This window comes from Silurus meridionalis, chromosome 6, assembly GCF_014805685.1.
Source record: "Silurus meridionalis isolate SWU-2019-XX chromosome 6, ASM1480568v1, whole genome shotgun sequence".
Classification (NCBI taxonomy): domain Eukaryota; kingdom Metazoa; phylum Chordata; class Actinopteri; order Siluriformes; family Siluridae; genus Silurus; species Silurus meridionalis.
In genome coordinates, this window is record NC_060889.1 from 19,404,950 (window position 1) to 19,415,842 (window position 10,893).

The window sequence follows — 10,893 nt, forward strand, 5'->3', positions numbered from 1 at the left end:
GACAGAATAGCTGCAACATGTTTTGCTTTAAAAGCTGGTACAAAAAGTCTTACATGCCTTTTCACATTGAGTCAGTAAATCTGCCACTCAGTTTTCTCTTTTAATCTCCATTTCCCCTCTTCTTCCCTGACTTTCTAAAGCCAGCTGTCCAAGGTCCGCGTTGTCGTTGCCTGTTACCATTTCCTCTTTGACAAGCATTGCAAAACATTTTAACAAGGCATGGTGATATAACCACAACATCTTGAGAACAGGGGACCAAAAAATGTTGACTGAATGCTTTATATGATTCATTCTAAACAGACAAAAAATTTTAAATAGTAATAGCGGTATTAGTATACTAAATTAATTCATGTTCAGGCCGAAATAAAGCTAAACAAATGCCAGATCATATCATGGCCTATGTATCCTGTATTCATAAATGTCTTATATTTACTTTTTTATTGTCTCTGTCAGTTACTCTTTTACACTCTTTTTCTATCTTGTTATCTTTACACAGCTTCCATTACTGTAAACTTCCCCACTCAAGCATTCTCTGTTGCCTCAATCCTTTACTCTCTGTGCCTCAGGTTTGGATTAGGAATGGGAAAGTGACTATAAATTTGATGAATGGCGCAGGGGTTGGGCTCATAAGACAGCTGTTCCATTTGCTTTTTGACGTTTCTCACAGGAACTGCCTCCATGCCTCACACATTTGCTTGCCCTCATTCCTTTTTTCATTGGGATCTTTATCCTGAGTTGTCGAATAAGATCCATTTTAAAAGGTTGCATCAAGCTAGACCCTACCAAGCAGAAGGAAATAAGAGATGCCCCCTACTGATACACTAGCGAATGATTGGTTGGCTGGACTTTCCTGTAAATCAGTTAACATACATTCTGTGCCATGAGTGGGGATGTTTTCAATTGGGGCACAGATGGAGCAGGTGAAGAAAATGGATGTCGTAATGCTCTCACTCTTTTGGTTTTTATTCTTGTGTCAAATAAATCCTTTATAATCCTTTTCTGTTATGAGCTGACCTTTTCCTTATTAAAGAAATCCCTACTTTCTTGCCTTCTCTGTTGCAGGCCTGATGACATCATGCTCCAGTATCACTCCCCTACCTCCCTAGCCCTGTCATTTCTCTTGTCCCTTTTTCTAAGCTTCCTCCCTTATTCATTTCTCTCATCCCTTTCTCAATCTCCCCTTCGTTGGAGCTCACCCCATGACCCCTGCTACCACCTGGATGGGCGTGCACGCCACTGCCTGTCCGATTTTATTAACGCTGCATATGGTATGCCTGTACGAGCTGAAGACCTGCAGCAAGGGACAGAGAGAAACATCAGCACTCTGACAGACCTCCATAATCCCCATAATCTAACCTGTTGGAAAGCTTCAGAAGGTTCAGTTAATGGAGATTGGACCTTTACTATTCCTCTAGGCAGACGCTTTGAGGTCACATACATCAGCTTACAATTCTGCCAGCAGGTGGAGCCCACTGATCCTTTCTCCATTTCAATCTTAAAGTCAATGGACTACGGACGCAGCTGGCGCCCCTTGCAATTCTACTCCAGTGACTGCATGGGGAGATTCGGCCTTCCAGCTCAGTCTGTTGCTCTTAGCAGACACCAGGAGACAGAGTCTCTGTGCTCAGATCCAAGGCCTTTGCAGAAACACCGTGGTGGGGTTGTTTTGGCTTTTTCCACTCTAGATGGACGTCCTTCCTCCTCTGATTTTGAATACAGTCCTGGCCTCCAGGACTGGGTGACTGCCACTGACATAAGGATTGTGTTCCATCAATCACAGGGTAAATCAGTGAGACAAGACAAGAAGCCAGATGAAGTGGGTGAGGATTTAAAGTGGTCAGTAAGGTCAAATGATGAAGTGACTCAAAGTGAAAAGCAAAGAGAAGCGAATGCATGGATTAAAATGACTGAAACAAGAAGGCACAAGAAAGGAGAAAAATCATCAAGAAGAAATCGGAACAAGAGTTCCTCTCAAGAAACTGGACACAATGTGACCCGGAAACAGTCAGAGATTCAAGAAGGCAGAGGCAAAAGAAGGGGCCAAAAGAAAGACACACCTCAGTGGAAGCCATGCCAAAATGGCTTGTGTGATTGGATGATAGAAATTCAGGGGCAAAGCACTAAGAGGAATGAGTTGAGGAAGCGGAGAAACAATGCAGGACGTGCAGGGTCTCGTTCGCGATTAAGGAAGAAGGTCGCACATCACCTCTTACCTTCCTCTCTGTCAGCCCCACCCACACATACTTTTGCTCTCGCTGATGTCCAGGTGGGTGGCAGGTGCAAATGTAATGGACACGCCTCTCGATGTCGTCGTGATGACAGAGGTAATGCACACTGTCAATGTGAACATCACACAGCTGGACCAGACTGCGATGCCTGTGAGCCATTTTATTATGATCGTCCATGGCAAAGAGCCACGCCCACCCAGCCACACCCGTGCGTCCGTGAGTTATGATTGCTGTGTATGTCTTTGTTTACCATGATCTTATATTAGTTTACTGCTCTTTAACTTAAAATATTTTACAAACGTTGTAATGTAATGTGTTTCACAGTAATATCGTTACCTATTACCATCCTCTGTCCTCTTTCTCGCAGCTTGTCAGTGCAATGGCCACTCCAATAAGTGTAGGTTCAGTATGACTGTGTTCCAGCAATCTGGCCGAGTCAGTGGTGGAGTGTGTTTAAAGTGCAGACACCACACAACTGGGCGCCACTGTGAGTTGTGTCAGAATGGATATACCCGTGACCACAGCAAGCCTCTCGACCATCGCAAGGCCTGCCAATGTCAGTTTGTGTTTGAGTGTGTGTGTAAACATTTGTGTGTGTATGCCTAAAAAACCTGCATTGTGGTTAAATTAATAATTTTTTTAGCTTCATATGTAACAGAATGTATTTGCAATTAACAGTTAATGTGTTTTAAACAGATATAAGTACAAATGCCAATAGGAGGTGCACAGTTTGGTTTAGACTTAGCTGTGTTTTTTTTGCCAGAAATGTTCACATGCCATCCGGGCTAAGATTAGAATTTCATAAAGGAGATGCATTTAAACCTCAAGGGTGCCTTGAGGTTAGTTAAAATGAAGTTAAGTACTATTTACAGTGATCTAATGGACTAATTGGTCAGGGTCATAGTGAGGTGAATTAAGTTATATTTTTAGTCATATATTTAGAGAAATACAATTAATAAAATAAACACAGGGCGGTAACAAACTATAATAATAAAGTAAAGGGGGAAGGTTTCCCACTTTAGGTTTATATCTAACAGATACCAACAGAGATACAACTACTTAAAGCTATGTTCACTTTTGGTTAAAATACAAATTCTGATAGAGATGTGAATAATTCAAGCTGCAAGCCGTTTAGGCCATGCTAACTTTAGATTTAGGTTCAATTACATAAACAGATACACCTGTTTGTAGAAATATCGGTACAGATAATGGCATGGTTTTACCTGATGTACAGACTTGTGTGTATAATTGACAGAAAGCCCGATGGTTTGTGTCTATGTTATGGCTACACTTTGACTGCTGGAATGTGCTCTGACATTTGGCCTTTGCTCTAATGTTCATGGCATGCTTATAGGAGCTTTTAATCCTAATATAACTTCACACTGTGGACGGCCTTTGTGTGTAAACATTATGTACACATCATGCTGTAATAAATTCACTCATTAAATTTTCTGAAGAAAAAAAAAAAAAAGCTAAAGCACGAACAATAAAAATTACCTAAATATTTCAGACTGGATACAAGCAGTAGATTTACATTGTTGTACTCCTAAGGCAGTTTGTTTGAATAATCAGAGTTTGACAGAGTTGCTTGGTTATGTCTGCTGCTTTTATAGCTTTTACTCCTGCTTCTCCCACATTTACATGACTCACTGATAAACTTCTTGGAAATGTGGAAAAATATTTTTTTGCAAAAATGCAGGCCACTTTTACAAAATGCAGACTCTTATATAATTTCTTAGGGAACAAATGATGATTCACTTCAGAATCAAAATCAGTCTTATTGGCCAAGTGCGTGGACACACACAAGGAATTTGGTTCTAGCTGTTGTTGAATCTGAAATGTACAGACATAAATAACAACACTTTACATTTAGTTTAGACTATACAGGACAATACAGACTATACTAGACTTTACCTGCAATATGAGACAATACAGATTATATGACAGACCAGTAATGTACATAAAGTGTGAGAGTGCATGGCAGTACAAATAGCTGTATTGTACATCACATAAGATAAAGAGGTTACTTTAGGTCTTTTGTACAATATACAGCAGCAATAGTGTGTGTGTGTGTGTGTGTGTGTGTGTGTGTGTGTGTGTGTGTGTGTGTGTGTGTGTGTGTGTGTGTGTGTGACATATGGGGATTTTACCTGCTTTCCATCTCTTTCTCTTTTACTCTTATTTACTTTTATCCACTACTCCAGCATGTCAGTGCCATCCTCTGGGTGCCGTTGGCCACTGGTGTAACCAGTCAACAGGACAATGCCTCTGCAGGGAGGGAGTTACAGGACAAAGATGTAACCGTTGTGCTCCGGGATACAAACATGGCCACTCGCCTATCAGACCCTGCATTCGTAAGTTCCACTCAAGTATAAATATGTTGTATTTTATTTGCATAACATAGACTAAAAGTCTCATGACAGGTCTATGCTTAGTTTTCAATGGATAGACCTACTTTTAAGGTGGACAGAAGATTTTTGTTAACTTCATTGCTGCCCTAATGTTCCCAACATACTTTCTTCTTTGTATATTGACTTTGACTGCTCTTGGCCTAATTAATTTTAATTGTTTAATTCATGTATTGGGCATCATATCAATATGCTGCCTTACCCTGTTGTTTGTTAATCCTCTCATTCCTGTAAAACCAGGCAAGGCTCTGAACCTCCTCTGGCCTTATTATCCTATTAGTATGCCCAATCTCCTATCCACCTGGTAGTTAGCCTTTGCTGGACTTACAAACTCTATTCTTGCTGATGTTGGCCCAGAGAGTGATAATCTGCACAATGCCCTGCCATAGCTGAGTAGTGGATCTGGCGACACTTTTAAATCTCCACTCAGGTGACACATGCATGAGGCACCTGTTGTAGCAGTCAGACGAGCAGCCAGCATCGCACCCAGCTTTGGCAGGCACATAATTCTTCACTCGTAAAGGCTCAGTGAAAGACAAGCTTGTTTGTTGTTTTACTGGGCAGGACCAACTGGGTTATTTATAACCAGAGGTCTTCGCTCAGGCCACAGCTTAAAAACTAAGCTAAGACCAGCACCCGTGAAACATTTGGCACTTAGTACAGCAAGGAGGTTCAGTCCTTATCATTGAGAACTCGTAAATTGACCTGAGCTGTATTATAAGCATGACACCGGCAAAACTGTTGGGGGTCTTTATCTTGCATGCCTTAAGCGTACATAACATTTATAGCACAAAGAGACAAAAATTAGAGTGTGCCGTGTTTTTAAACAAAGCTCATTGTAAGCCAACTACTAGTACCACAGGTCATTAGTAAATTAATCATATATTAGATACATATCTTAACAGAATGCATTCAAATCCTGCATAGGTTATGGAACCCATGGTGACATGTATGAGCAACTAAAGGAGGTTACAGTATGGGGGCCAAGGTGAGGGATAAGGTATCACTGTCACAGTTGTGGCAGAGCTATAGGCAAAAAGACAAGTCTCAGTCATAATATATGGTTGGTCCAGAGCTACAGGCCTTTCATGGCTAATGTGTATCAGTGTGTGCGATTGAGAAGGAGAGCAAGAGATAGAGAGATATACACCAGCATACACACATCCTCTTTCTGGCATCTGTGCAAAGACACAGACACATGCAGATGCACGATCAGTATGCACTAATGAGCCACCACTGGGATTAGAAAGCTCACACACACCAGCGAGGTGTAAAAAAGCTCAGAGTCTAAATCAAAGGCACACAAATAAACTTGTCAGTGCTTGCTATAATCAGCTTCTATCTCTGTCACCAGGCATCCCAGAAGCTGTTCCACCAACCCCAGTTTACCAGCCCCAATATAGCATAGGTGAGCTATATATTGTTTATATTTGAATTGCCATCATATAATTTATTGGCAGAACCATTTAAGGACTGTATTGATATATAAGTTCTGTGAAACGCTTTTTTTTATTTTATTGCTGGCTCCTTACTAGCTAAAGCCTTAATCATTATTAACTGCTGCCACCTTGTGGATTATGTGTGTATACTCTATGTATCTTTATAATCTTTCACTACTCTACAATCTTTCACTTATTTCACATCTTTCTGTTTCATCCACTCCAGCTGAGGAGTGCCTCTCTTACTGTCAGCCATCTCAAGCCAAGGTCAAAATGAATTTAGAGACATTCTGCCTCAAAGATTATGGTAAGAATCATTGGTCAGTTAATAAAATATGAAATAAATAAAATCTTAAGTGAATACATTAATGTAGAATAGTTTAGCAATGAAGTGCTCTCTCTCTCTCTCTCTCTCTCTCTCTCTCTCTCTCTCTCTCTCTCTCTCTCTCTCTCACAGTGCTAAAGATTCAGGTTAGGGCCAAAGAACGCTCTGGTCCCTGGTGGCAATTCTCTGTGTGGGTGCAGTCTGTTTTCCGTGTTGGATTGTCTCAAGTTAAAAAAGGCCTCCAGACCCTCTGGGTTCCTGACCGTGATGTCAGCTGTGGTTGCCCCACCCTCCAAGTGGGCAGGACCTTCCTCTTGATTGGTGCGGAGGAAAACAGGAGGGGCTGGGACCCAGGAGAAAGACGGCTGGTTGCTGATCGCTCCACCATGGCCCTACAGTGGCGAGAACACTGGAATCCCAAACTGAGGGGATTTCGTGGTCATGACAATAGGGGAAAATGCCTACCAAACACAAACTCCACAACACGGACACATTCCCTCTTGCAAACACAAGAGGCATACATCCCACCACATCTCAAGAAACTCCAACCTGAGAGGCTGCATTTTCACCATCAACTATCTGCAAAGTCTGATGAAATCTTCCACACACACTCACCCAACACCACACTTGACACACAAAAAGATAGCACAAATACACAGGATTTACAAGGACAGCTTGTCCATAACAGAGACAATTTTGAGAATGGAGATAATCCAAAAACACAGTATCCTAAATCTGATGCTCGAGCAGAAACAAGTCCAACTATTGAGCCTCAGCAGCAGGAGACAAGTTTGCTTACATCATCTCCAGTTACAGATGGAAAGAAGGAAGAAAGTTCAACAGAACCTGAGAGTGCACATTAAATAACTATATTTGAATTAGTTATGCAGTGCACAAAGAACTGTCATATTATCAGTTTGGATCTACACTAAAACAGTACATTTGACACCCAAATCCTAAAAGCTGGAAGAACCTCAATACAAAGTTTTCGTTTAGCAGAAATATGTTGATGTTTGGTTGATTCATTGAGGGCCACAACTGCCATTTGTATTTTACAGCATACGTCTGACTGAAAGGATTTGGAGTGATGTTTAATTATATACCAAAAGTCCTATTGAAATCTCAAATGTGTTTTACTAAAGTCATTTATTGATATTTATTAAGTCATTGGTCATTTATTTTTAAAAACAGCAGCTCCATGAACAGGTGCTCTTTCTAAAACAGTTTTTCCCAACAAAGAAACTTATGTTTGGCAAACATAACCTAGATATAATAAAGAAAAGTGCTCTTATTTAACAAATCTTTAGTTAAAGTGATATGGTGTATTTTAACGGAATGAGTTTTTGGTTTTAACACTGTTTCCTACAATAGTGCTTTCCAGGTTTTTGCTAACACTAAGATTTGTGTTTTTGTCATACTTACTGTAAAACAGAGAAAAAAGAGAAGCTGATTTTTCCTTACATAAAACTCAAAAACTGTATAAAAATCAGACCTGCGACACTACTTGCGTGGATTAATTTTCTATTGAGATGTCTTGTGGCCAAAATCAGCGCCTGCAGCAGGCAGGCCAGTCTTTTTTTTAATGAATAAAAATGACATTACATTGCACCAACTAAAACATTAAATACCTTGATGTGTATGAAAGCGAAAAGTAAAAGACTTGAGGAACTAAATGCTGAAGAAGAAGAATTAAGAGACTATTAAGATTAGTCAGATGAGGCTAAGATGTGATTGTAAAGGCTTTATTCAAATATCTGTAATGTGAAGGAGGTTTTATTTGCCATTTTACTACAGCATATAATCAGCAACTTTAAAAACATTTTTGCCCTTTTTATGTTTTATTTACTGTAAAATCTCTCTAACTCTCCAACTGTGCACTATACTGGTTGAATGTGCCAGGCTTACTCTTATTAAAAATTATTTATTGTAGCTGTCCTTTAATAAAGTTATACACCTAATATTAAGTGTGTTAATCCTCAATACGCTTACGTTAATAAAAAGCTGTCTGCCTATGAGTAGCCCACTGTTACTCTTAATGTTATTCCGATGCACATTTGAAAGCAGTGACTACTGTACATGTCAATACATATCACATCTACATAACTACCATTTATTATAAAACAAGAATGCCAGTTGTTTGCAACCCTTGTCCTTTATGTCCAAGCAGAACACTGCCACTCCGATGTTCCAGTATTCCAGCATGACAACTGTACGGTGCACAGAGTGTGTCACATTTTTTGGCATGTGTGATTGAACACTAACATGCTTTTGTCACCCTGCAAAACAAACAGACCTCAATCTTGTTTGACAGGAATTATCCCATGACACTGGCAACATCTTTACCTGATAGGCATCATGCAGTTATTTGGGCACACTTTAAGGTAATCAAGCTTTAGGAATGAAATTCCATGACCAATGAGTTCATTTGGGTATAACTATCTCACATATTTGTCTCTTTTAAAAATATTCATGAAGTTCCCCCCCCAATTAAAAATAGTCTCTTCTAGTTAGCTGTCTATGAGATGGCAAGTCCTGTGGTGATGAGAGTGGTGTTAGATTGTGGATTAAATCTTTAGAACCTTTTCTGTTTGAGTAGCCTGCACATTTTAGAAGATGAAAGAGCTGGTTGGATTAAAGGACTAAAGCACTGCTGCATCTGTCTATTTAGGTAGACATTAAGAGAGAGCTAAGCTGGGACCTATCAGGACCACTATAATGAACAATACATCATGGATGTGACTGAAGACGTTTTTGATCATTTTGGTGGGAAAAGATCCTCTGTGTTTGTTCGGGCAGCACTTTTCTTTACTTTGCCAATGATAGACCTATGATGGAAAGTTATCTTAGTAGTATAATCTTAAAGCTCTTTGCTCCTTGCACTACACAAAATTGTCTGCTTAAGTATTACTCACACACATGCATTCTTTACACCAAAATGTTCGGTATTTTGTCTGTGTGCCAACTGTGTGTATTGAATAACACATACTTTGCACCAAGTGAGCCCCCAAACATGTACTCGACTATCAAGTGTGGTCTTTCAATGGTCTGTTTTGTGTTTTTGAACAAGCTAGAGTATGTTAGTACAGACAGAGGAACATGCCTCTTTACTGACACCTACTTACACACACAAGGAGGATGTGTGGGATAAACACCATGTTCTGAGCTCTGTGTTTACTGCCGAGCAAGAAGAATTTTTATGGGACTTAAGACCTCTAGAGCCAAAGTTCATGGAGACCTCCTTTAGTGCTCTCTTACTCTCCCTTACTCTCCCTCCCTCTCTCCCTCCCTCTCTCTCTGTCTGTGACTGACTGAAGACTGAACACTGACACCAAAAGTTAAACCTTAACATACTGGGAGATCTTTCCCACAGTGTTTCGAAAACATACACTCATACTCAGACAGCCACTCTCCCTTCTTCATCCACAGACACACATGTTAGCTCAGGGAACCAGATACACATGCGGCTTCTGTTAACCCGAGAGCAAGGGGGTCAATCCACTTGATCCCAAGCATGAATACCTTTCATATGAGTGTACTGCAACCATAGCAACGAGACCAGTTCCTGCTCCCCAGCCCCCTCTACAACTAGTAAAAGCAGGGCCATCTTTAGTTCACCATGACCTACTGTACAAACACAGGGTTCAAAATGACCAGTAAAGTAACAATTAATAGTCCATAAAATATCAAGTTAAAAAAAAAAGCTTTGGGGGATTTGGTTGCTATATATAGCCCAGCAGTTGCTCAGTAAATACAATTCAGAAATTTTACAGAAACCATTGTTTGCTAGTTTCACTATATTTCTGCTTGATGTTAAATTATTTTGAAGTAAATATGAATCCTTTCTGATTTTATGGAAAATGGATACAAGTTCATAGTGAACTGAAAGTTTTTTTGTCTGTCACTGTTATTCTACAATGAGTCATTTTGATTTCATGAGCTAAACTCTGCTTTTTTAAATCTCTTTTCCTGAGCTAACAAGAGCCTGTAGAAAGATAAAGTCAAGTTAATGGAAGCTTGGGTGATTTTCTCTCTATTCCCATTCCCTCCTGCGTGCCTGTAGTTAGTTATAGGAACTATAGAACAGTTGATTTATAGCAAATACCTTAATCTGACAGTCATTGTTACCATGTCGATGTTTGGACCGCGTTTCCGTGCATATCTGACACCAGCTGACTTTTTCCCTTGTCTGAAGTTTTTGAGATTTTGTGAGCAGGAGAGTTTTCTGCACAAGAGTCAGGATTATGGATCAAAGCCACAAGTGGAGGGAGACAAAATGGGTAGCTTTCTCTAAGCAGGTGGTGTGTGCATGATGAAAGTTAACACCCTGCTGTATGGGCAAAGATGGATTAGTACAGATTCTGTAGACAGTGTGTGTGTATTCCCTCCAGATGTTTTGCAGGATGTAATTCTCAGCTTGGTCTTGTTGAAGTGAAACCATAGCAGATTGATTTGTTTGGATGGTGTTGGGAGATTTGTGTAGCGATGGTGGAGAG

At 40.1% G+C, this 10,893-nt stretch overlaps 1 protein-coding gene across 1 annotated transcript in view; it reads left to right on the forward strand.

Moving 5' to 3' along the window:
• Window positions 1–8,373, forward strand: part of ntn5 (netrin 5) — a 15,859-nt gene extending 7,486 nt beyond the window's left edge. Inside the window, exons 2-7 of the mRNA XM_046852087.1 lie at window positions 1,063–2,444; window positions 2,596–2,784; window positions 4,433–4,582; window positions 5,991–6,044; window positions 6,302–6,382; window positions 6,533–8,373. Coding sequence (XP_046708043.1) covers window positions 1,076–2,444; window positions 2,596–2,784; window positions 4,433–4,582; window positions 5,991–6,044; window positions 6,302–6,382; window positions 6,533–7,263 — 2,574 coding nt within the window. The 5' untranslated portion in view covers window positions 1,063–1,075 and the 3' untranslated portion in view covers window positions 7,264–8,373. The remainder of the gene's footprint in view (window positions 1–1,062; window positions 2,445–2,595; window positions 2,785–4,432; window positions 4,583–5,990; window positions 6,045–6,301; window positions 6,383–6,532) is intronic.
• Window positions 8,374–10,893: the final 2,520 nt, after the last annotated feature.